We start from the raw sequence: 26,830 nt of genomic DNA, 5'->3' as shown, positions 1-26,830 counted from the left end.
AAATTGTGCTGGCTCATGATGCCTGAGGACGCATGCATGTGCATATATCAACACATGACTGCTGGCCGTGGACGAGTCCTCATCACTTTTTTCTTTTTCCAATGCGGCACAGCAGTGATGTAAAGATAAAACATTGTCAAGCCCAGTAGATGACCAGGACAAGACCTATTGGCGTGGACAATGTTCCTTTCACAACTTATGTACATACAGGAGTTATGCCTTTTCTGCAAGTTTTCGTGGTTGGTGCCCGTTCTATGCTTTAAAAAGCCTGCTGGCCATTGTTCAGATGACCACCCCATTCTAGGTCATTGCGGACATTGTTTCCGATCCTGGCCTGTTCATCTACAGATCATTGCTTTAAGGTTTATTAGTCTAATTAGTGTAGCAACCGTTCAACAAGACTACAGCTCACAGAATGCATTAGGCTATTACACAAAGTCCAAGACTTGAAACAGTGTTCAAAATTACCTGGAGGGAGGTGGTCACCCTAGCCAGTGTCTGCCCCTTATGGGATAGAGAGTTTGTTCTTGTGGCATGATAGCAGTGTTGCTGCCTTCATCCTAATAGATCGTTCTGTGATCCTTTACACAGTCAGCTGTAGCAGATTTATTTTCAGGTTCTCCCTAAATGGGCATCTACGGCTCCATAGAGCAAATCATTATGAGGAATTGTCTTTGAAGATAATTTCTTTTCATGTCTATTCATAGAACTCTAACACTCCAATATTATGTCAAATATTTTCTATTTCACTCAGCAGGTCGTAGCTGGGTAGGAAAGGTGGGTATTCATGGCTTTGGGGGATTACTTGAGCCCTCGGAAACAGCAATCCGTCAAATTCGAGAACACTCCTAAATGCCGCTCTTCCAAATTAATTCAGACATTCGTTAGCCAGAAATATAGAGCTCGTGGGTAAAAACATGAGATGCATTGTCTGTTGCTCGAATAAACTGACCTTGTAAACTTCAGCACTGTTCTTTGTCATTTATCGGGCGATCAGAGCGATGGCGCTGATAACATCTTCACTATTTAGGACCCTATTTGGTGTTTCCTAGGAAGAGCGTCGATGGTCCACCCTGTTTTAATCCACATCAATTCAAATGCCACTTTGATACATAGAGAAAGGAACAGTAATAAAAACTGGCGTTTCCTGTTACTCTGTTGTGCCGTTTTGAATTTTGCATAATTTATGCAAAACATTACTCTGGCATTCCTGTTTGTTTGCCTTTTACTAGTTTGGGGTGCACTGTTCATGTCTCGGCTGAGCTTTACTTCTACAGCGAGCTCTGGATTAAATTTACAGAGGGTTCTTTTTGCTATTCCCTGCTTGCTTTAATGGTGCCCAATTGAAATGCAGAAATAATGCTTTACCTGCATTGCCGACTTCACATTTCGTCTTCTGGTAAGGCGTGGATGGTGCTTTTACGAATCCAATTCTTAAGAACATTTTCAGGGACAAACGTTTGTGCAAGCAAAGCAGGGCGTTGCTGAGGGATTGTTGTTTACCCGAGATGCTTTCCACTGCAAACGATCCCTTCCCAGAACTCCAAGCATGCATTGCATTTCCGGGAGAATAAGCAAACCCGCCTCAAACAGGCTGGTTAACTTCTGCTAAATGCAGTCACAAATGCAGCATTTTAACCATATGTTTTACATCTGTCCTTAGAAAAAGTGTGAAAAGTTGTATTTCTTAAGAAGGGTTTCTGACTATTAAGTTAACACATTTATAATAACCTTGTTGGTATATATAGATAAAAAAACGCTGCATTTAACATCGTATGCTTATTATATGTCCAATTATTTAATCTACCAAAGGATGTGTGGCCTAAAATATTGAATCTTGCCTACTGCAAGCATGTTGTTAAGGCTGAGTAATTGTCAGTACATTTTAAACGTTTGGGCACCACATATGTTACTGAGATATAGCTGAACTTCTTTCTTTATAATGGTACTCTTTCCCCCTGGTTCCCAAGATTGCCTCCATCATGATCTGGACCAGCGTTCCAGGATCCAAAGTGTTGCACGTCCCTTCCTGGGCCAGCCTCGAGCTAAGGGTAGCGCTTTGGTGAAAGTTAGGAGCACACTATGCAAGCTCATCTGCTGCCCAGCAGAAGGCCAGGCTCCTTTACGCTCAGCAGTGCCAATGAGGCAGCTTAGCTTTACACAACTCTCCTAGACTATCTCCAGGGAATTGCACCAAAATCTGTTCAATCTTGCAGGTTCAGCAACATAATACTACTGATCGCCACACGTTTGCAAGGTGTTTCCTTTCGGCCATCTGTGCGGTGATTGATCCCAGATTGTGGGACCAGGCCATCAGCAGCCAAGAGTAGAGAGACCTTCTCAAGGCATCCAGAGAACCAAAAATAGGGGAGTTGTGTGTGAACACGGGAGGAAATAGACAGTTAGGTCTTCAAATCAATCGCAGGCGAGAAGAGGAAATCATCTTTGGGAGAAGGGGCATTCGAAAACACATAAGTGAGGCCGGAACATGAGGCAATGAGGATATCAAACAAACAAGGACAGAGGCTTCATTTGGGCCCTCCTGGTTTCATTATAGATAACCACCACGGTTGTCACAGAAGCAAGATGTGGACTTTTGAGAAGTTTGGGTAAGAGCCCTCTGCCTTGACCGTTTCATAGATCTACCCTGTAACGGCAAGTCTTACCACATTCCCAGTGTAATAGTCCCTAGCTACTACGACATTATAAGAGCTAACAGGAAAGTCAAAAGCAGACGTGATATTGCACTTGTTTTAATTAAACCCTAAAAGCATCCCTACTATGAAGCATTCATATGTCTTAAATATCTCAACCTTTCCCCCAGTGACGCAGTCATGATACATACACACCAAAACATAATAAATTTGAAAAGCATCTGATAAGACTGCATAACTGAGAGCCGCATGTACTCAACCCGCAATATGTTTCTAGAGGATTTTAGTTTCGAATGGGAAAATGATTCGCAAACAATTCATGGCAATCAAAAACTAGGGCAACGCACACAACCTGAGGCAACTAACTAGTTGCCTGCTCACACACTATAGGGCATAACTCTCAATCTCTCGTTCAATTACACTAATCTTGTCACTTGTCTTCCTTCATTCCTCATCTGGCCATATCATTTTCGAATTTACCATCCTCGTGTAAATTGCAACACTCCCACCAAAACAAAAAGATGAGTTTGCTGTCTGTAAAGAATCCTGGATTCATGACCTCTAATAGCGTATTTCCTGCATCCTCAACGAGATAGACCCAAATGACAACGTTGACCGAACAACTAACTACATAAACAAAAATATAGCAAAAATGGCATAACTGTCCCCTTGTCAACTGACATGAAGTTGTGCAAAACCTAAGCAGCCTGTACTAGAACGATATAGCTAAGAATAGAAAGACAGAAATTGACAGTAGAAAATCTAAATCCCCTAGACTAATCCCAAAGCTACGAAAACTTGAAAGGGAATACAAACAAATCATGTCTAATGTTTAGACCTGCTACATTAAAGAGCAAATAGTTTCCTCACCAATAGAAACCATTTTTGGAATCCTGCCTGCTTCCTCTGGCATGCCTTCACAACCCACGGATCCGCAGAGGCCTCCAGTCGGGTTACCACCAACTCCGCGGATCCATCCTTGGTGTGGTCTGTGTCTCCTGAACCACTTTTGGGTTCAGCTACAATTCTCAGTTGATTCCACATCAAGTACCATGACCCATGCCAGTGCCTGCTAATTCGATGCCAGCCCCATCGTCTTCGGAGGGCCCGATCCTTTAGCCCTGTCTGACACCAATCAGAATCAGTCTCGACTTTGACTGAAGTCATGTCCTGTATCCGTTCTGATATGACCAGCCTCAGCTCACTCTGAGAGACCAGCTCCTCTGCCTAGGACCCACCCTCCAGCATTCCAACTTTTCAGATCGGATTCTGACCAGAGCCAGCAAGCCTTTGGTGACAATGGAGATGAAGGAGAGGAATTTCCTCCACAATATGACAATTGGCCATTTCTATTTGACCTACAAGAGGCCAGTTGACTGAACACTCTGACAAGGAATGGGTTCTTCCCCTGTTCCTTCAGGGGAAGAGACTTTCTCATTTGCTGTGGTCATTAGACAAGCAGCTAAACTCCTGCTCTTACAATTGCTCTCTTGAGGTGAAACTAATGTCCTCAGTGAAGCTTTACAGCCTGGGCAGACCTTGCCTGAGCTCTTCCCTGTCATTCAACGAAACTCTGACTGACCCTCTCATGGGCACCTGGGCTAAACCTTGTTCATAGAACCCTGGCTCGATCTATTCGCCCCCTTTGAGAATGTGCAATGTCAGCACTTTTGCAAGCTGGAGTTCCTAAGAAGGCTATTTCTTGGAGAGACAGTCCACCAAGAGTGAAGTATCGGACTCCTGTATGCCTTCCCACCGCTACCGCTCGCGCTCAGAGTTTTGAAGATCAGGAACGACTGGGCCCAAGTCATCCTAGTGGCTCCAGGTTGAGCCGGTAGTGTGTGGTACCTGAAACTTCTGGGCATGAGCATCTGTCTATTGATCATGTCGGCGATTTGGGAGGATCTTCTGTCACAGTAGCAGGGCAGAGTTTTGCACAAGAGTTTTTACATCGCTCATTCCAAAGGCCATCGGGTGGACAATCCGCTCTTTGTGGGGTTCTCTGTAATGAAAAAAGGCGAAGCCGTACAGAAAAAGGCTTTGTACTGTGCATTAAGGATCTGCTACGCCCTGACCAAAAAGCAGCCTCTAGAAGGTCTGTGGGCTTATTCCACCAGGGCTAAGGCTAATACCACTGCGTTGGCATTTGTAGTTCCTGTTCTGGATATTTGTCATGCCGCAACTTGGGCTTCAGTGCACACATCATGAATAGGGCTCCCGGTTTTATGGTATATATATATTTTTTTTTTTACATTTGTCTGTATTTATCCATATTTATTTTTCAGCCATCTTATTGGTATTTATCCATATTTATTTTGTGTTTTGAGAATAAATGGTGCTGTAAAATAGTATATTTCCATTTTTATTTAACTCTTGGACATGCACTCGTACATGGATGCCTTCACATTTTAGCAAATTAAGCAGCCACGTGTAACTAAAGACTATACTCAAAGGTACAAATTACCATTATACTACAAATATACGTTAACGTGCCTGTATTTTAGGAAATGTAATTTTTTTTTAACTACTATGGTTACTATTTGCTCAGCTTTTGCCTGGAATTCATGAAATACAGCATGGAGTGTCACTCGCCAAAAGCATAATTTTAAGTATTTTGCCGCTTTTAAAAATAAATACAGACAGGAAACGCATTGTTTTCTGTCTGTATTTATCTGTAAAAAATAAGTAGAGGCGGAAAACCAGAAGCCTTAATCATGAAGCACTACTGACTTGACAGCCCGGTCTAACGGGAAGTGCATTTTGGCCATTTGATCCTGCAGGAATCTTTGGTCTGAACCATCCCACTGGCCCACCGCCTGGGGAGATATAGTTTTGGTATCTATTGTAAACGTGAGGAATCTGCAGGGTTGAAGTATCCATCAGAAAACCAAGTTACTTACCTTCTGTAACTCTTTTTGGTGGTTACCCTATCTGACCACAGGTTTCTCGCCACCCTCCCACCTCCCCATAAATGCTGGAGGTAGGGGTTGACCCGTCAAAAATCACTGTGTTTAATATTACTACTCCTTGTACTCAATTGCTACTTTAGAAATGTTGTAAAGCTCTCTGAAACCCTCTGGTCTGGCCAGCGCTATATAAAACTCCTAAAATAAAAATAAATAAAATCAGGGGTTCTGGAGTTCAGAAGGTGAAAGTGCAATAAAGATGCCTGTTGGATGCCAGTTTTTTATAATACACCTTTAAATATCAGTAAATAAACGATACACATGTCAAATTATATCAGCATTTAGGAAAGCACAAATGAGGCACTTTTTGTAATTCTGAAGAGAGATTGAGACAAAGATTTTAGTAGGATCAAAACAAATCAAGACTCTTTACTTGGTCATGCACAAATGATAAATATTCACTGAAACTCTATTTTCACACTATAGTTTTTGCTCTATGTAGATTTACCAGTGAAGCTGTAGGTCTATGCAATTTTAGTTGCCATTTCAAGGGAAATGTACTGCCTGTAAATGCTAGTGCCCTATCTCACCACTGCTTCAAGATGCGCCATCAGCTACATACCACATCCTTACCACTCTCCTGCTGAATGGTCAGGACACATTTGCTACACTTGTTTTTGTGTTGTTGTTGTTTTGGTACGACCTTTGGATTGTTCACAATCCCTTTGTCTTTAGTGATGTAACATTGTAAGCAGCACCCCACTCTGAAAATTGTTCTAGCACCATAGCCCTCCCTGTTATGTGGAATTGCATATTTTCCATCTAAATAGGTCCCAAATTAGAGATCTGCACATTGGCACAGTTGATTTATTTTTGGGCTCTGCATTAAAGGGGTGACGGTGTCAAAGACCTGATGTAAGTGCGCCTGGGTAAAGCTTCTAAGCTTTTCAGCCATTAATTATTTGACGGAACGGATATGATGGAGAATCGCAAAACACCACTTACCAGCAACGCAGGGGCTGTGCTGAAAAATCTTAACCCCTTCAGCGCTCATGACGGAACCACTCCGTCATGAGCCACGGGTGCCGTGTGCTCATGACGGAGTGGTTTCGTCATGCTGCGGCCGTTGGCCGCCGCTCCTCCCACGCTGCGCTGATTCCCTGCCTGTGCGGGCGATTAGCGCAGTGGGCGGAGTCATGACGGAACCACTCCGTCATGGGCACAGCTCAACCGTGGCTCATGACGGAGTGGCTCCGTCATGAGCACAGCGCCACCGCGCTGCCCCCAAACCCCCCCCCCCAGAGCTGCGGCGGAATTCCTACCGCAGCCAAGGGGTTAAGGATATAGTCTAACGCCTTGGGATCTTGTCAAGGTGAGGAATTTGTACTTTCTGTATCCACCAGAAAGAGCATTACCAGAAGTAAGTAACGTTTTCTTCAGGGTGCAAAGGGGGGGATGGTAAGGCTGCGCTCTTGCCATGTTTATTTTTCATATAACTAAACAGTTTGTTAATGCACGCAAGGAGGGCCAGTTACATGATCGCAAATTTGGGTGGGTAAGGGGTACGAATTTTATTAAAAGCAGACAAAGCAATTCTTATTTCCAAAGCCTCCTTGAATATTCTTTGATCAAACAAGAAACTCGTTTTTAATGGTTCCAAATGATAAATTGCTGCTTGTTGGAGAAGGCTATTGTAGTTGATGAACTAAAACACGAAAATGTAACATATTGAATACAAATTTTTTCGAGGAAACATTCTTTTAAAAGTATCGCCAATGCGCCTGGGTCTTTGGAGGCCTTGCATGCTAAAGCATTCTGTGGTTAATTAGGACACTAATAAGTGTATTCTTTATTTTAAGGCCTTGGAAAAAAACCAACAGTGGCTTGTATATGACCAACAGCGCGAGGCTTACGTTAAGGGATTGGTGTCCAGAATATATGACTTGGAGCAGCAGCTTGAGACGGCGAACCAAACACTCCAACATAAATCCAAAGAAAGCAGTTCAGACGGTAGGAATATTTAAATATTTTCAATGTAATGCATTTCTCTCTGCAACTTTCTTATTATAGACCACTTAATCAGTAAAACGTGGACGCTATTTAGGGGTTACGTGGCCATTCCCATTGAATTTCCCCAGGACACTTCTTTGCAAGCACTGACTCGGAGGTCGCAGGGGTTAAAGTGTGCAAGGGTTCGGAGAGCCATGTTTACCTTTCGTAGTTCTCATCGCTTGGTCCCTCCCTATCACCTCTACAACCAGTAGAAGACAGTTGAGGGGCGAAGGGTGGGGCATAGGATGGGAACTCCCACCACCTCAGCGTCCCTTAATTGGTGCTTATGGTGATGGGGCCAAGAGTGAGATTTTCCTACCTTGGACACAGGGAGCCATCAAGTATGCTGTGGTCCCACAATAATGCTGCTACAGCGCCAGATGTGCCTCCACCCAGGGCAACAATGGGTGTGTATTATTTGAACCAAACTGTAGGGAAGAGTACCTCTCCTAATATGAAACACTCATGAAGTGACCAGAAGAGTCTGTGCCACAGCAGCCGCTAAAGCTGGCCGAACCATCACAATTAAGTAATCCAACAGTCAATATTGAACTTAACCGATTAAAGTGTAGTTATGCTGAGGTTTGTAGAATTCAGTTTGTTAGTCTAAAGCCGACTATGTTTTCGTTCAATAAATTGGCAGCGAGAATACTAGAAAAACGTATTGTAAAGAGGTGTTAACCTATATACAGATGCGCTTCACTTATTTATTGCTTAGTAGAGTACCTCAGCACCCTTGATGTTTTTGATCCAATACGTTATGTTTACATAGGAAGGAGTCAATTGCTGACCAATTAAATAAGCAAGTGGCAAAGCCAATAGATCTGGCCTTAGCAAGCCAGTGATTTCGATTTTGTTTTTGCAAACATATGCACTAGGAGTTGTGCAATGTTTGCAACAAAATATTTTTTTGCAAAAATAAATAAACACGTGATTTGAAGGCTGAGATTGGCTCAGCAGCCCTGCAGTGAAATGGACTACCGTTTTAGTCAGACCTGACGAGCCAGAGTGCCATAACATACAGAAAAGAGCCTGTGGCTGATGTGGGCTGACCCACTGCACCATTCGGTGGCGGGAGGAAGCCAAATAGGGCTGTGACCAGACCAATGGATGAAGAGAACGGACCTAAAGCCTACAGGAAACCAAAGGTTAAAGTACATTTATGTTTACATTTGCTTATAAGAACTTAACTTATGTTGAAAATACCTCTCTGAAATTCACTAAAAAATAACCACAGTTAAAGTGCAGTCACGGTGTAAACCAAAATCTAAACAAGCATTTGCAATGCAATAGGTCTTGAATTATTAATGTTTGAGCTATTGGTGTTGCATTATTTAGCAATGTCAATAGCTCAAACTTAAATAATGCGAGACCTATTGCATTGCAAATGCTTGTTTAATTAGCCATGATCTGTACAAGAACGAATGTGATTTGGAGAATTGTTCCATTATGTGAGCGCAAGGTAGAACAAGCACCACGGTAACTGTTAAACTCTAGACAAACTTTATTTTTCACAATTTCGGGATGACAAATTTTCTTCAAATTAAGCTTCCAATACCAGTTTTTGCACGGGCAGGTCCGTCCTGTTAAAAACTTTTCTTTGCCTTTCCTTTACCCTTTCCTGTGCCTGTCCTGTCTATCAGCCACCAATGGGTGCTGGGTTAGGCCCGTGGTAACCATTAAGGGTACCATCCTCACGTGATACATGTAAAATCTTGCCTGGGATAACATTGCGTACACTGCTATACACTTTTTGTTTACCTTGTTAAAAAACCAATAAAGTATTTTTTTTTAAAACAAACTTGAATTTGAACTGGCCAGACAGTGTGGAAATAGAAATATCGGCCCTAATGTATCAAAGGATTGTACCCATTCTGTGTCTATAGGGAAATGTGTTAGCACATATGAGTCACTGCTTGGTAATGAACCACAGAAAGGACCGTCCCTAGTTGTGTCTTAAGAGATGCCCAATTTAGTGGGGGCAAATCACAAAAATTGACGGACTGGCATCACACACCACCAGGTGTCATGCTTCATCATCTGCCAGTCCTCGCCCTCTAAAAACCGCGTTTGATAGAGGGCGGGCATACACCTGAAGACAGGGATGCACTTCTAAACTAAGTGGGGGCCCAAACAAAAAAAGGAGTGAGTGAATTTAAAAACCATCATAGTATACCTGAACAATTTTTATTCTGTGGGGTTACTATGTGGCATTAAAATATATAAGTGCGGTGAGTGGGGACCTTCTCATCCCGTCGCCGCTGTGAATCAGTGATTGTTAATAGGGGGGTCAACATGTTTCTGCCTGTATTGTCCACTTGGGTACGTGGCATTCGTCAGGACCTTAAATATTGGGCTCCAATCTTACCACTGGGGGCGTAGGCCTATAGCCAGCTGCCACCTGTTTAGAGAAACCTTTAAGAGAGAGGGGGTGAGACAAACATAAAATACTCAAAAATGGTTGTCATTCGGTAGACCTTGATGTGTCACAGTCACGCTCCATACTTACTGCTCTCTCCTAAAGTGAAAAAGGTGAAAAATGTATATGAGTGTCAGGCATCTGTGTTCACTCTGACATTCATGTGAAACAAATATAGAAGTCTTACCCTATTGGAAAAACCTATTTGCCCCATGGGAGGGCTAGGAGGGAAATCCTTGTGGCCACATTCTGGTGGGAGACGATAAAGGATGAAGACAAAAAGGTTAAAAACCAGACTGGTTGGGAAGGTATATCAAAGATACTGAATTAGTTAGCAGAAAAAACCGTCAGGGCGTGCTTGGTCTACTATAGTTTCAACCTGTTGGAAGAAAAACAGAACAACGACTTACAGTTCAAGGCGTACTCCCCGCTAGAAAACCTAGTGCTGCATGCGTCCAGCCTCCTCCCCGGTGACAATAAGTGTAGTGCGCAGCAAGCTTTTATACTGTTGGGTGGGGTCGTGGCATGCGATATGGGTTTCAGGTGAGCGTGGCGCACAGTGATGATGCTGCATTTCCTGTGTCCTGAGCGAAGCATGCAGAAAGGACTGCACGTTGCCTGTTTGTTGCCTGACCCTCGTTGGGGTGTGTCAGCACATGGCGCTGCTCTATGACACGCCGCTTCCTGTGTCCCGTCATTACCTCAGATGATTGCCTGGGGTGGGGCGGGACCAGCTGTGGTCCAATGAAAGCGCCTGCCATAGTTTCTGGAGATACAAGGGAGTGATTTAATGTGTGTAGACACGTTGTATAGAAATATGGGGAACATGTGCCCTGCTCATGAGTATTATTTCATGACGGGAGCAGTTACGAGTATTTGCACAGAAGAAAGGAAGAGAAAACCAACCCAGATTGTTTACAGTCAGGGTGACGGTGTGGTTAAACCTACAATTAGTGCACAAGTTGATTTTACAGCTACCGCATGATTGCTGATCAAGATGATTCTAGGTTTTAGGGAGTAAGGGAAACAACGTATAGCTCTATTCACATGTATTACTGTGTCTATTGTTTGTGTTTTTGTCTTTATAATGGGTACTGTTAAAGTGTATGTTTTAGTGAGCGATAAGGGAAGTTACTTCATTTGTAGCCACGGGATATCATCGTTCAATCCATTTTTCCATGTCCCAAGGCGAAACAGCTAATGCTGTTCTCTAACATGTAAGACATGTGAGAGGCAGCCATTGCGCTTCTGTACTACTTCCAGTACCGTCCATCTTAGATCTTTATCAGAGTGTTCTTTCTCAAGGAAGTGTTTTGTTAATTTGGTGTTATCTTTCTTCCTTCTGATAGTGCTCCGGTGCTCACTAATTCTGATCTTTACACGCCTAGTAGTCATGCCAACATACATGAGTTGGCAAGGGCATTTGAGTAGGTACACTACATTTTCTGTGTTGCAGTTAGAGAAGTTCTTCTGAGTCCATGGCCGCTCGGTTCCTATGTCCACTTCTTTTGTGGTGGCCGTGAATTGGCATGATACGCAATCGCCACAGGGGTAATGTCCAGTTGGTCGTTGGTGGCCCCATAGTGTCAGTTGGTTGTCATCTGTAGCGGCTGGTGGTTTTGTATGGACTAGTTCATCCTTGATGTTCCTACTGCGTTTGTACGCAAATAGGGGTTGGGTCCAGACTTTGTCGCTGGTGTTTAATATGCGCCATTTCTTTTGAATAATGTTCTGAATTTTGTTGGACGCTGGGGTAAAGGTGGTGACACACACCATCCGGTTGGCCGGCTCCTTTGGCGTATTTTCTAAAAGAGCTGCCCGGTTGTTGTTTCGAGCTCTTTTTTTTGGCATTCTTGACCAATTGTCTGGGGTAATTTCTTGCTCTGAGTTTCATTTCCAGGGTGTCTGCTTGTTCATGAAAGTCTAGAATTTCTGAACAATTTCTGCGGATGCGCAGAAATTGCCCTACCGGGAGGTTTTGTCTTACGGCTTTGGGATGGAAGCTTTCAAAAAGCAGAAGGCTGTTTTTGTCGGTTGCTTTGTTGTGAACTCTTGTGCGTAGGCCTTCTGAAGATAGGTTGATTTCAAGGTCCAGGAATATTGCTCTTTCTTTGTCGATGGTATGTGTGAATCTCAAATGTGGATCAATGCTATTTACCCATTCCACGAATGATTGTGCTTCTTCATTGGTACCCCTCCAGACGATCAGAACGTCGTCGATGTACCTCTTCCACATTTTGATTTGATCAAGGTAGGGGTTGGTTTCCTTAAAGAATAGGGCCTCCTCAAATTGGTGTACGTAGAGGCATGCCAGACTGGGAGCGAATGTGCTCCCCATTGAAGTACCTTTGATCTGGTGGTATATCACGTCCTTGAATTCAAAAATGTTCTCACATAGTGCCAGTTCTGCGCATTCCATTATGAAGTGTTGTGGTGTGACATAGTTCCAATCTTGGTTTAGAATTATTTGCTCTACCACTTGTAAAGTGCGCTCCTGTGGTATACTGGTATATAGCGCTTCAATATCCATGGTGACCAGGGTGTCTTCCATATGATTGATAGGCATGTCACGTAGGAGACAGAGAACATCCTTGGTGTCCCGTAGGTAGGTTCTTGAATTTTGGACAATAGGTCTCAGGAACCAGTCACAGAACTGGGATAGGGGTTCTAGTACGGAACCGATCCCTGAGACTATGGGTCTTCCTGGTGGTGGGACCCTGTTTTTATGTATCTTCGGCAGGGTATAGAACCTGGGCATCCTAGGGTTCTCATTAATGAGGAAGTCTGCTTCATGTTGTGTAATCCAGTTGGCAGTGGCTTCTACCACGATGGACTTTATTTTGGTCATTAGGCGTCCAGTAGGGTCCGTCTGATAAACCTCATAGCTGGTTGCATCGGCTAATAGTCTCAGGCACTCTTGATCGTATGCGTTTGTGTCCAGGATCACTGTGGCCCCACCTTTAACCGCTGGTTTAATCGTGATGTCTCTGTTGGTTTTGAGATTTGACATCGCGGATTTTTCTTCCCGGGTTAGGTTTTGGAAGCCTTTTAGATTGTGAAAATCGATATTTTCAATTTCTGCCAATACTGCCTGTCCAAAAGCCAGAACCTGGCATGGAATTGATTGTATAGGTGGGCAAAAGGTAGATTTATTTCTTAGATCAGTATGTCCATCGTCCTTCGGTTTGTTTATTTCAGAGTCTCCAAAGAAGGCCCTGAGTCTGATTTTTCCGAAAAAAATGTGCCATTTCGGTATGTAGGGTAAATGGATCATTTTGGGGAGTGGGTACAAAGCCTAAACCTTTCTGTAGTACTGCTTGTTCAGGTCCTGATAGTTGGTAATTACTCAGGTTCACTATGTTCGTGTCTGTTTGCTCGTTGAGGCTGTGGTGCCTTTGCCCCTGCTCCTTGTTACTGCGCCTAGTTGGTCTTCCGCGGTTTCCTCCCAGTGTACTCTTGGTCCTCTCCATTGTTTCTGGTTTCCTCTGCCTCGTCTCCTGCCCCTGGATAAAAAAGGTTGTGGGCCGGGATAATAGCCAAATGTTTGGCGGATAGAACGGTGGTTGCTGCCAAAATCCATACGGATTCATTGGAGGGGCGTACATCTGTTGGTTATGGTGCGGTCTTTGTTGTTGACCTTGGTTGGTAGTACCTCCATTGTCTTCTTCGCCGCTTTCTGATGTACTGCGCTCATCTTCTGAACTGAAAGTCCAGTTCAGGGGAGTTGGACGGGGGCGTTGTTGCTGCTGTCGTCTCCTTGTAGGTTGGCACTACACTTATTGTCACCGGGGAGCAGGCTGGACGCATGCAGCACTAGGTTTTCTAGCGGGGAGTACGCCTTGAACTGTAAGTCGTTTTTCTGTTTTTCTTCCAACAGGTTGAAACTATAGTAGACCAAGCACGCCCTGACGGTTTTTTCTGCTAACTAATTCAGTATCTTTGATATACCTTCCCAACCAGTCTGGTTTTTAACCTTTTTGTCTTCATCCTTTATCGTCTCCCACCAGAATGTGGCCACAAGGATTTCCCCCCTAACCCTCCCATGGGGCAAATAGGTTTTTCCAATAGGGTAAGACTTCTATATTTGTTTCACATGAATGTCAGAGTGAACACAGATGCCTGACACTCATATAAATTTTTCACCTTTTTCACTTTAGGAGAGAGCAGTAAGTATGGAGCGTGACTGTGACACATCAAGGTCTACCGAATGACAACCATTTTTGAGTATTTTATGTTTGTCTCACCCCCTCTCTCTTACAGGTTTCTCTAAACAGGTGGCAGCTGGCTATAGGCCTACGCCCCCAGTGTTAAGATTGGAGCCCAATATTTAAGGTCCTGACGAATGCCACGTACCCAAGTGGACAATACAGGCAGAAACATGTTGACCCCCTATTAACAATCACTGATTCACAGCGGCGACGGGATGAGAAGGTCCCCACTCACCGCACTTATATATTTTAATGCCACATAGTAACCCCACAGAATAAAAATTGTTCAGGTATACTATGATGGTTTTTAAATTCACTCACTCCTTTTTTTGTTTGGGCCCCCACTTAGTTTAGAAGTGCATCCCTGTCTTCAGGTGTATGCCCGCCCTCTATCAAACGTGGTTTTTAGAGGGCGAGGACTGGCAGATGATGAAGCATGACACCTGGTGGTGTGTGATACCAGTCCGTCAATTTTTGTGATTTGCCCCCACTAAATTGGGCATCTCTTAAGACTCAACTAGGGACGGTCCTTTCTGTGGTTCATAGCTTTGGTTGGAGGCTGACCGTTCTCTAGTGCCCTAACGCCTCTAGTTCCCTCCCCGGGCCAGACCCTGGGTGTAACTGTGGTTCTTCACTGCTTGGTAATACCAGTCACAGAGGCCATTTCTCTGTTATTCCCCATTTCCATTGGGAGAACATAGAAATGGGTGCACGAATTGCCCGTAGAAATAAAGCCATCAGGCAGTAAGGGTATTTCTTCTAGGTGGGGTTTTTAACAGATTCTAGCAGCACACTTGTAATATGGGGGCTCCCAAGTCTCAAGCCTTCTATAGCAGGCCCTAGAGGAGCAGGGTCACCATCCATGTCATCACAGACACTGTTACCAGCCCTGGACTCTCAACCTTAGACATCAGTGCTACCAGGTTAGTCTAACCTGCACAGTTGAAGCAAACCAAGACTACAACACCCAGAATGCTTTAGGTTAACCATGAAAGCCCTGGACAGGAAACACAGTCGTTGGTGAAATATATGGAGTTGCACGCTGGACTGACGGGTGCTGCTGTTGAAATATCGGGTTTAAAAGTGGTTTTGCCAATACAAACCAGCATTTTATTTTCTCCGAATGAGATATGAGCAGGCCGTTTGTTTGCCATTCCGTTGGAGGATGTTTAAAAAGTGCTCTGTGCTGGTGCAACTTAATGAATTGTTAGACTCCTTTTTAGCGTAACCTGTTTTCTGATGGCTAGGATATGTTATGCTTGTGCATAGCTGTGTATGGATGTTTAATGATTTTATGACGCGTCTTATTACTGCTGTTCTTTTATGATTATTGTTGAATATCAAATAGAGATATGATGATGAAGGTATTCGTCAGATTCACTACTGCAACAATATCTATTTTCTTTCTTTATTTAAAGTTGTACATAGTCAGTACTTTAAGCAGGCAGGTAGTCTCCAGTCCGGAGTACCTGCACTTCTTCAATTTGAAATGGAGAGTTCCTGCGCTTCTCAGCACTGCAGGAATACAGTAATGGGAGACACTCTTCAGGAGTACACAGGTATTCTGATGGATACATCTGCCAGTGGATTCCTCACCTTGTGAATATCCCCTGCGCCAGCATTCCACGGAATTTTTCTTCCCCAGCACTCCACGTCGACGACGTCATAATACATCGGCTCCGCTCGCGACTCCGTATGACGTCACCGGAGCCATAAGAGGCCCACGTCGGCGTGATGACGTCAGTTCCCTTTTTTCCGCGCCGTCAACGCGCTACGGTTTTTTCCAGTACTCCTGCTACTTTGTAGTTGTAAGGTGTTTCTGTTGCAAAATTCTGTAATGTCTGCGACGAGGAAGTCGGGCTTTAAGCCCTGTAGGGAATGTGGCGGACATATGTCCATGACGGACCCACATGAGGACTGTTTGTGGTGCCTTTCGTCGGACCACGATGTCGAAGACTGTGCATGCTGTAGGAGGATGAATCCTAAAGCATTAAAGGAAAGAAAGGCCAAGCTGTTTATGGCGAAGATCAGTAAGGAGAAGAGAGGGAGAAAGAAAGAGAAATCGAGGGCGGAGTCGTCGACTTCGAGGTCGTCGACGTCAAGGAGACATCATAAAAAAAGAAAACACTCTTCACGACGCCGGTCCTCGAAGAGCAGGAAGTAGAGGTCGACTTCACCTCGGCGTCATCGGAGTAAGGACATTTCACCTTCTCCTTCTCCCTCGAAGACTCCGGGAGGTTCTCCGTCTCCGAAGCGTGCTCCAGAGCGTTCACCGGCGCAGTCCCCGGCGCCGTCGTCTCCGGATCGGGTGGAGTCGCATGTTTCGGATCAGGAACGGGAGGAAGAACCGACTCCGGCGCTTGAAGAATCTATGGCTCCGGTGGAGGACACTACGGCGCCGCAGCCAAATACTCCGCAGAGGGATGCAGGTTCAGTGCCTTATCCTCAGTTTCCTGCTCCAGGTACTGATTCTACTCGGTTCTTAAATGCCATGTATGGTATTTTTAATAGGGCGGCCTTCCCATCCGGAGCACCAACTGGTCCCGTGGGTCCCATGGCTTATACGTTGGGGGTGCCTCAGCATTATGCTCAGGCCCCCTTCATGCCCTTTCTGCCGATGGTGCCTTTGTGGCAGTTTCCGGCGCCGTCTGGGGATCCGTCACGACTTCGGATGGATCGACCTGCTTCAGAGCCCTCCTCGACGCCGCGTCCGGCGCCGCCGACTCAGTCTATGGTGCCGCCGACTCCAACACCTCTGGCTCCACCGACGCCGCGTACGACGTAGTCGACGCCGGCTCCCCGGATTCGATCGAGAAGGGAGGCCCAAAGGGTATTGGAAGAAGGAAGGTACAGAGAAGAGGTAGAGGAAGGTGAGGTGGACACATCCTCTGATGATTTTGAGGGCATACAAGAGGCTAGTGGCCTAGACACCACCCCAGAATGGGAGCACACATCGGCAAGATCCTCTCCACCACAAGAACTGGCTCCCTACCATACTGTTGTCAAAAAGGCTGCAGAGCTGTTAGATTTACAGTTGCCCTCAGCAGAGTATAAATCGAACTTGTTGACAGAGGTTCTGCACTATCCTACTTCCACTTCAGAGCCTTTACTGCCCTTTAATGAGGCCATCTTGGAGCCTGTTTTGGAGGTATGGCGGAAACCACTTTCTTCTCCGGCAGTTTCCAGACAGGTGGCAAGAAGGTATAGGGTGGCGCCTGGGGATCCGGATTTTCTATCTATACACCCGTCTCCAGAGAGCCTAGTTGTGCAGGCATCCTGCTCGAAGCATGCTTCGGGGGCTTTCCCTCAGTCTCCCGCAGATAGGGAGTCTAAGAAGGTGGACCAGGCTGCTAAAAAGACTTTCTCTTCGGGGAGTATGGCATTAAAGTCTTCCAATGCCACGTGCTTGCTGGGGTGTTACGTGCACGCATTGATGGACTCAATGAAGACTTTGGCCCCTAAGCTGCCGGAGGGCGATAAGGCGTCCTCCTTGGCGGTGCTTACAGACACTCAGGCCGCTGCCAGACAGGTGATCCAGTCGGGATTGGATACGGCGGATTCGGTGGCAAGGATTATGGGCTTGTCCATAGCTGCAAGACGGCAGGCATGGCTCCGTTCGTCGGGATTCTCCACGGATGTTCAAGCCACATTAGTGGATTTGCCATTTGATGGGCAGAAGTTGTTTGGTGAAAAGGCAAATTCTGCTCTACAAAGATTTAAAGACAGCAGATTAACAGCAAAGTCTTTGGGTCTGCAAGCTCCTGCAAAGGGTTCTGTTTTTAGGAAATTTAGGGGCTTTGGAAGGTCATCTTTTCGCTCCTTCCGACAGCCTCAGCAGCAACAGCAGAATCCCCTCTATAAATCCTATAGAGGGAGACAAAGGGGTCGGAGAGGTTCTGGACGCAACCCCTCTTCTTCTTCTTCCTCCTCCTCCTCTGCTCCCAATGAGGCTTCAGGGAAGCAGCCCTAGATCCCCCATCCCGGATCATGTAAGACCTGTGGGGGGTCGGGTGTCCTACTTTCTACGGGGTTGGAAATCTGTTACGACAGACCTTTGGGTTTTGAACCTCGTAGAGACTTGGTACGCTCTTCCCTTTCGGCAGTTTCCTTCCCCTTACCCTCCTTGCCAAGGTTACTGCTCAGAGGACCATCTGCTTCTCCTTCAGAAAGAGGTTCTAGCCTTGCTTCAAAAGGGTGCAATAGAGGTGGTTCCGGAGCAGGAAAGGGGTCAGGGATGCTACTCCAGGTATTTCCTGATTCCCAAAAAGGACGGCAGATTGCGTCCAATCCTGGACCTCAGAATCTTGAACTTTTACCTGAAACAGGAGAAATTCAAGATGCTGACCCTTGCGCAGGTTCTTCAAGCGTTGCAGCAAGGAGACTGGATGGTGTCGCTCGACTTGCAGGACGCGTACTTCCATGTCCCAATCCTGAAGTCGCACAGGAAGTATCTCCGTTTTACGGTTGGGTCGCAGCATTACCAGTTTGCGGTCCTCCCGTTTGGTCTTACTACCGCACCTCGAGTCTTCACAAAGGTGATGGCAGTAGTGGCTGCTCATCTCAGGAGGTCGGGGATTCCAGTTTTCCCCTACCTGGACGACTGGCTTCTGAAGGCAGAGTCCCCAGAGATGGTGCAGCATCATCTGCAGGTAACATCTCAGCTGTTATTCGACGGGTTTTTCGATCAATGTGCCCAAATCTCACCTGGTGCCCTCTCAACGTAACCTGTTTATAGGGGCGGTACTGGACACTACTGTGTGTCGAGCATTTCCTCCTCCACAAAGAATTCTCGACATTCAGGAGATGGTCCCTTTATTCCACAATGGAGCGGTTGTTCCAGTTCTGAAGGTCCTTCGCCTGCTCGGTCTGTTCGCTTCCTGCATTCTGTTGGTCAACCATGCACGCTGGCACATGAGGGCGCTCCAGTGGTGCCTCCGCAAGCAGTGGTATCAGCACAACGGGGATCTCAGGGAGTCGATCAAGATCTCCAGAGAAGCTGCAGCGGATCTATCTTGGTGGAGCGTGGAGGGCAATCTGTCGCAAGGAAAGCCCTTCCATCTGCCTCCATCGGTGGCCACAGTGATAACGGATGCCTCCACTTTAGGGTGGGGTGCTCATCTGGGGGATCTGGAGATCAAAGGTATTTGGTCTCCAGAGGAAAGGTTGCTTCACATCAACCTTTTGGTGTTGCGGGCGATTCGTTTAGCACTCCAGGCCTTCCTCCCTTCCCTTCACGGCAGTCGGTTCAAGTCAGACAACACTACCGCGATGTGGTATGTCTACAAGCAGGGAGGAGTGGGGTCTCTTGGTCTATGCAGAGAAGCCTTACGTCTATGGTCCTGGGCTCAGGACCATCAGATTTGTCTGATGGCAAATCATCTGGCCGGGGTGTTGAACGTACGTACGGACCGTCTCAGTCGGCAGTTCTCCGCCGACCACGAGTGGAGGCTCCATCCGGAGGTGGTTTGTCACGTCTTTCGGACGTGGGGGACACCTCGGGTGGACCTGTTTGCCACCCGCGATAACGCGCACTGCCCGTCATTCTGCAGTCTCCAGTTTCCGATGCAGGGGGCGTTGGGTGGACGCGTTTCAGTTGAATTGGGGCTCACAACTCCTTTACGCGTTTCCTCCCATACCCTTGATTCCTGGGGTTCTGAGGAAGATTCGCCAAGACCGGGCCCAAGTCATATTGGTCGCCCCGGATTGGCCAAGAAGGGTGTGGTATACAGATCTCCACCACCTCTCCTCGTGCCCTCCGCTCCGTCTCCCTCTGAGGGCAGACCTCCTCTCGCAGTCGGAGGGGCAGGTTCTACACCCCCACCTCCAGAGCTTACACCTTCATGCCTGGAGATTGAACGGGGCAACCTGAGTTCTTTCTCTCTCCCACCTGATGTGGCAGACGTTATTTTATCTGCCAGGCGACACTCCACCAAGTCCATTTACTCCTACAGATGGTCTAAATTTGTAAAGTGGTGTGGAGAGCGGTCCATTGACCCTTTAAAAGCCCATCTTTCTAATGTGCTCCAGTTTGCTCTTTCCTTGGCTCAGCAGGGCAGTGCTGTGGCCACGGTCAAGGGCTATCTTTCGGCCTTATCGGCTTTTCTATGCCTTCCGGATCAGCCGTCACTGTTTAAATCTCCGGTTGTACTGAGGTTTATCAAGGGCCTTACAAACATGTTTCCTCCCACTCCTTTTGTAATGCCACAGTGGGACCTTAATCTTGTTTTAACCTTTCTGATGGGGTCCCCATTTGAGCCTCTACATAGCTGTCCTTTGAGGCTGTTGTCCTTTAAGGTGGTTTTTCTTGTAGCCATAACTTCGGCAAGGAGGGTGAGTGAGCTCCAAGCTCTTAGTTCTAGACCCCCTTTACTTACATTACATGCTGAAAGGATGGTTCTTAGGACCAGGGCTGCCTTTCTGCCAAAAGTTGTTACTCCGTTCCATTTGGGGCAGTCTATTACTCTCCCTGTTTTTTATCCACCTCCTCATCCTTCCAAAGAGGAGGAAAGACTCCATCGCCTGGACCCGAAGAGGGCTGTGAGTTTTTATCTGGACAGGACTAAAGACTTTCGTCTAGATAATCAACTCTTCATTGGCTACGTTGGTCATTCGAAGGGTAGAGCGGTGCACAAGCGCACACTATCGAGATGGATCATCCTTGCCATCAAGATCTGCTACGCCCTGGCTGGTAAGACTCCTCCTGAGGGCATTAGAGCTCATTCGACTAGAGCAAAATCATCTACATCTGCTTTGGCCCGGGGTGTTCCTGTGGCAGATATTTGTAAAGCTGCGACTTGGGCCTCCCTCCATACTTTCGCAAAGCATTATTGCTTGGACTCCGAGATGAGGAGAGAGGGCCACTTTGCGCGCTCTGTGTTGCAAGACTTTCTGGTATAGAAAGGTGGACACCCTCCTCCAGGAGTGGGGACTGCTGTGGGAATCTATTCACAAGGTGAGGAATCCACTGGCAGATGTATCCATCAGAAGAACAAGTTACTTACCTTCGATAACGCTTTTTCTGGTGGATACAGTATCTACCTGTGGATTCCTCACTGGCCCACCCGCCTCCCCGTTGTCCACCTTTGTATACCATGAAATAGGTCTTGTTTGAAATGCTTGTGCATTTGTTGGAAATGCTTGTTTATTTAGCATCCTTTTCCTTTGTATACTGTGTATATGTGTTGGTATACTGTATACTGTGTATACTTTGAGTTTGTCGTTGGTTCACCTGTTCGCCTCGAAGGCACGGAAAAAATGAGTGGAACTGACGTCATCACGCCGACGTGGGCCTCTTATGGCTCCGGTGACGTCATACGGAGTCGCGAGCGGAGCCGATGTATTATGACGTCGCCCACGTCGACGTGGAGTGCTGGGGAAGAAAAATTCCGTGGAATGCTGGCGCAGGGGATATTCGCAAGGTGAGGAATCCACAGGCAGATACTGTATCCACCAGAAAAAGCGTTACCGAAGGTAAGTAACTTGTTCTTCTAGATAGTGAGTACCTTCACTTCTATATTTCCATTTGACCCACTGTATATAGTACACACCACATTCGGGTGACACCAGAGGCTTTTTTCAGGTTGCCAGAATGAAAAACTCACTATAGACACAGCGCACCTTGTTATGAGTCGATATTATGAGATTACATTATGCGAGTGTACATAAAGACAGCATATACACTAGCGCGAGGACACAGGTATGCAAGAGACGGGTGTAACTCGTCATAAAAGTCAGGACTGCAGCCATTAGACGCAGCATAGTAAAACTTGCGCTCACTGGAAGAAATGTTAAGATAACCCCATGACTGCAGTCAGAGAGCCTGAAAATATTTCACCAGGGGGTGGGGGGGGGTCACATGAAGGGGGTCCAAGAGGGAAGCTGCCAAGCCAGGTTTTCAGGATAACCGCTGCATGTGAATTTGTGTCGTGTGATACGCTGAACATCTGGCACGGACCCAGCCCTCCCGGACCAACGCTGAACTCCATGACAGTTATAAGAGAGATGAAGTAATGGCGGTGGCGGTGGGTGCGCGCACATGGCTCTGCGGCTGCTTCACTTCTGGAGAAACCAAAAGCCCCACTGACATCCCGAGCGCCTAGAGACTCTTGGGTAGCAAGCGCTAATCAATCAGTCAATATAACCTCCCTATCATTACTGCAGAGGCCCAGGTGTTCATTTTAAACATCCTGGAACAATCCTGAACACATCATCTTCTGTAATGAGGTGTGGTACGGTAAGGAGTACTTTATTTAGACAATCAAGTCCACTAAAGTGCCAAGTGCAAGTGAAAGGTACACCAAGAGAAAGTCAGCAAGACAATACAGAAATGTAGCCAAGTTTGTTAAAAAGTAAAAAAGCATATAATGTTAGAAAGGTGTCTTTAAAAATGTACCCTTTAATGGTTAATTGCAGCACCTTTAAATGTGGGGGTATTAATAGCAGAACATGATGGTCAAGCAATAGCGTGATCTCCTTCAATGAGTTACAGCCCACTGACTCTGGAATACATGTGGTTAGGAAAAGCATGTAATATTCTTCAAACCTCCACAGTGGCTGCCTGTCACGCACAACACCTTTAGCCCGACCTGTGTCTTTTTTGTTTTGTACTTGCAGCACTTTGCATTCTGGAACTTTTAGTTTTGCTTTTGCCATTAAAAAATGGAGGCGCAGCAAGGAAAGTGCTGTTCGGTAAAAAGCCAGGACTGGAGAAAGGTGTTACAAGTAACATGGAAGCACTTGGCAGCCAGGCCCGTATTATATCTGTATCATCAATGAAGTGGGTGTAACTCAGACCTTCACAGCTAAAGCAAAGCCAGTAGTGTCTTTATGGAGCTATCGAGCGCACACCCACTGCTTTCTCAAGGTCTCACTGCCTGGAACACTTGCAGCCCACCTCTGGCACAACCTAGAGGCAGCGCACAGAGTAAGGAAGCGCACTGACACTCGGCCTTCATTGCCACCTCCATCCTCAAGCAGCAGGCTCTGCTGGCCAACACACAAACCCTGCGGTGTGGGGGAAGGGTGCACCTCCTCTCGCACAGACACAGCGCCGTGAACCGTCTTTGTATCTACACAGGCCCACCGACAGCCAATCACCTGTGCTGCACTGGTACGGAATGTGTGCACTGGCTCCAGGTAGCCATCAAAGCAGGAGACGAGATCAGAGTAAAATAGGCCTGCCCACGCTACGTCATAGCACAAAATGATAGACGTGGGTATGATGGCCCAGACACTCAGGCCACTGAACACACGTGCTTAGTGCCTGGAAGCTATCATACGTGTAAACTGCCGACCCGTCGTTCTAAGGCAGATAGACCTATACTGCACTGAGAGATCTCTGCCTTGGTGGCCGTGAACAGCGTGATTGCCTTCCCTGTCTAATTGTGCACTCTTCACCTACATTCCCTGTCTGAGGCACCACTCTACTGTGCTCTTACCAATGTGCATTTCGGTCAATGGCAAGTACACAGGACTAGGCAGTGCATCACCCATCCTGTAAGATGGGCCACCCTACCGTGAATTCGCCGTCAATATAACAAGGCAACATAATTACACTTCGGTACACAGCGATACTGTTAGACCTGTCAGCCCTTTGGGTGGTCCCTCCTCATCATTATTTATTTTGTCTCACTTTTGCCTCAAACCCTGTTAGTATTTTTTCCATTTTGGGAACCACCAGACTTTTTAGTATTGATGCAGATTCAGGGAGCCATTTTATCTACCCCTGGAACTTCTGTCTGAGGGCCTGGAGCACAAAATGGTGGCCACCTGTGACATCATCAGAACCCACTGGAACCTACTAGAACCTTCTGCAACATTCTGGAACCCTGTGACAGTTGGAGGCGGTTTGGAATGTTGAGAAGCTAAGCCAGAGTTGACCGTTGGAGCTGGCAGTTGGCACCTGACTGGTGAAGAGAGAGGAGCAGAAACCTGAAGGAGGAAGGAGTGAGGCAGCAGGGGTGGAAACTTGTGCCTGGAGTAGGGTCCATAAACCCACCCTTGATACTAGTCCCTACTGACTGAGCCCAGCCTGGAGCCCTGTGTGGGGGAAAGCAAGAAAAACCATCTTAAGGACCTGGACAGCAGGAACAGGCCTTAAAAGTAAAGAGCAGCAAGTTCCTGACCTGGTTACTGGTAACTTCTTGAAGTCCGACGTCGAGAAGCCTGGAGCCCGAGGTGGAGAAGCGGCGCTGACTGGAAAGCAGACGTCGTACCCAGAGCCGCCAGAGGTCGAGAGAGGGCGCCGACGGAGGTCGTGGAGAGTACCAGAGGTCGAGGAGGAAGTCACCCGAGGTCGAGTGTGCGGCGTCGACGGGGGAGTGAAGTCCGCCCTCCGGAGTCGCCGGAGACCGAGGTGAAGTGTGCCGGAGGTCGGGAGTGGAGATCGCACTCCGGAGTCGCCGGAACCTGAAGGGAATCGTGCCGGAGGTCGGGAGTGGAGGTCGCACTCCGGAGCAGCCGGAAGTCGACATCGAGCCAAGGCCGCCCGACGTCATCGAACCGGAGCCGCCCGAAGTCGACATCGAGCCAAGACTGCCCGACGTCATTGAACTGGAGCCGACATCGAACCGAGGCCGCCGACAACGAACCGGAACCGCCTACCGGCGTCAACAAGAACTGTCATTGAGCCGAGGCCGTCGACATCGAACCGGAACCGCCTCACGGCGTCGACACGACTCCAGCGGCGTCGGAACTTCATAAAAAGGGCAGTAAGTGGAATAGAGGGCGCCTAAGGCCCTGTGAAGCCCTAAGAGACCATCCTAGAGGCTAGAGAGGTGCTGGAACCAGCTTGATTGTGCCAGGGGTGAGCTGAGACTAATACAGAGGGGTTGTGTAGTGTGGGAGAGCCAGATCTCTAGATTCCCCCTTGATCTACCTCAGTTTAGGCCTCAGCCTTGTCCAAGCCAGGGAGTATACCCCTCAGGCCATCCACCTAACCACAAGCTGTGACTGGGCCAAATCAGCCCATAGTATTTTAAATGTGATCTGATTTTACAAATGTCATTGTTGGCTGATATTATTTATTGAGGGTACTGTATTTATTGTATTTATCTAAGTTATTCCTGTGATGTATTTATTGTCCTGAGCTAACTTATTCCTGCACAGTATTTATTGCCTCACAGTATTTATTTGACCTGAACCTATTTATCGCACCTGTAAAGTGTTACTATTTATTTGACCTGCACTTTTTAAGAAGAAGCCTTGTGTACTGTGATTGTATTATTATTTATTTAATCAGCAACTAAGAGAAAAGAAGATAAAGAGATATATTTTCAGTATAATTTTTAAGGTGTAGTGTCATTTTTGGAACGGATGCACGCATGGTTATTGTGTGGGTATGTCGTATGCTTAACACGGTGCCTGACCCCTGACCACTCGAGCCAAGCTACCACAGTGTATGTCGGGAAAAATCCCATTACCACCACCCTTCCGGTGTGGGAGTGGGGTTTTTCTAACAGATACACTGTACTATGTCACTCGCAGCATGTGGCGAACATCCCTGAGAGATGGAACAGCAGAACACTGTAGTATACACTCCCCCTTTCTATAGGAGGGCCACTGTGATTTCGACTCGCCCTCTCAATGACAGAGCTGTGTAACTCACCATTGGTACACAGCAGGGCACTGTACTCTGCACTCACGTAACACGTAGCAGAGCGCAGTGTACTGTGAACGCGCGTCCCTAAGACATGGAGCGGCAGACACCGTAGCATACGCTCACTCTGGACAGGACGCTGTACCCTGAACTTACCCTCACATTATCAGAGCAGGGTAACTCCTCATTGGTACACAGCAGGACCCTGTGCAGCTCACCCTCCGCTATATTGGGGCACTGTGCTACATAAGTGGGCAGCGTACGGGGCTCCACTGCTCGGCACCATACCCTCACAGTTGGGCACCATACCCTCACAGATGGGCACCATACCCTTTGCAGACATATGCGCTCACAGGTTCCCGATGTCTGCCCTTGAACAGACGCTGTAAACACATCGATATTTGCGGAATGTGTTGTGCTCTAAAGCTGCACGTCCGGACTGCCAGGCCTCGCTGCCGGGATCTTGTGCTCTGCAGCTGGGCACAGATCTCTGCACATAAATCCACTACCTGACAGGACCCGAACTCTAGAACACACTGACCCGCTAAGATGGCTGGCAATAAAACCGCGTCCTGGACTGGGCACGGCCCTTTGTGCCATGCCAGCTTTTGGGCGCTACGTAGTGCACTCACCACAGGCTCTGTGGTCCACACTGCCTTAGGCAGCGCACCCAGTTCAAGCGCTGTGAAGCCGGGCTATTCCACCTGTGCCTTGATTTTTCACCCGTGCACACAGAGTTCGCTGGCACAGATCTGATGCTAACGAGATATCCCAGACCCCCTACCACCGCACCTACCTCCGCATACAGCAACCAGCCATGAAACGCGTTTATTTCATGCGTACGCCCCAGAAGTCCGTCGCCTTTCCAGGCAGCCAGTCCTACCGTCACTGCGATGCATCCCAAACCATTGTGTTCCCTCTGCCTGATGTCACCAGAGTACAGCCTCTTGCGCTCTGTCACTACAAAAGACACAGGCCCCTGTGCTACGGCCCCA

At 47.0% G+C, this 26,830-nt stretch overlaps 2 protein-coding genes across 3 annotated transcripts in view; one reads left to right on the top strand and one right to left on the bottom strand.

Annotated features, from left to right (window-relative positions):
• Window positions 1-1,492, bottom strand: part of LOC146867463 (uncharacterized) — a 67,949-nt gene extending 66,457 nt beyond the window's left edge. Inside the window, exon 1 of the mRNA XM_085606126.1 lies at window positions 1,369-1,492. Within this exon, the coding sequence (XP_085462252.1) occupies window positions 1,369-1,444 (76 nt within the window). The 5' untranslated portion in view covers window positions 1,445-1,492. The remainder of the gene's footprint in view (window positions 1-1,368) is intronic.
• Window positions 1-26,830, top strand: part of CEP55 (centrosomal protein 55) — a 195,025-nt gene that overhangs the window by 84,014 nt on the left and 84,181 nt on the right. For both annotated transcript variants that reach the window (XM_085606124.1, XM_085606125.1), the window contains one exon: window positions 7,420-7,570. In XM_085606124.1, the coding sequence (XP_085462250.1) occupies window positions 7,420-7,570 (151 nt within the window). The remainder of the gene's footprint in view (window positions 1-7,419; window positions 7,571-26,830) is intronic.

This window comes from Triturus cristatus, chromosome 1_2, assembly GCF_964204655.1.
Source record: "Triturus cristatus chromosome 1_2, aTriCri1.1, whole genome shotgun sequence".
NCBI classification, from domain to species: domain Eukaryota; kingdom Metazoa; phylum Chordata; class Amphibia; order Caudata; family Salamandridae; genus Triturus; species Triturus cristatus.
This window is presented reverse-complemented; position numbering and strand designations above follow the sequence as displayed.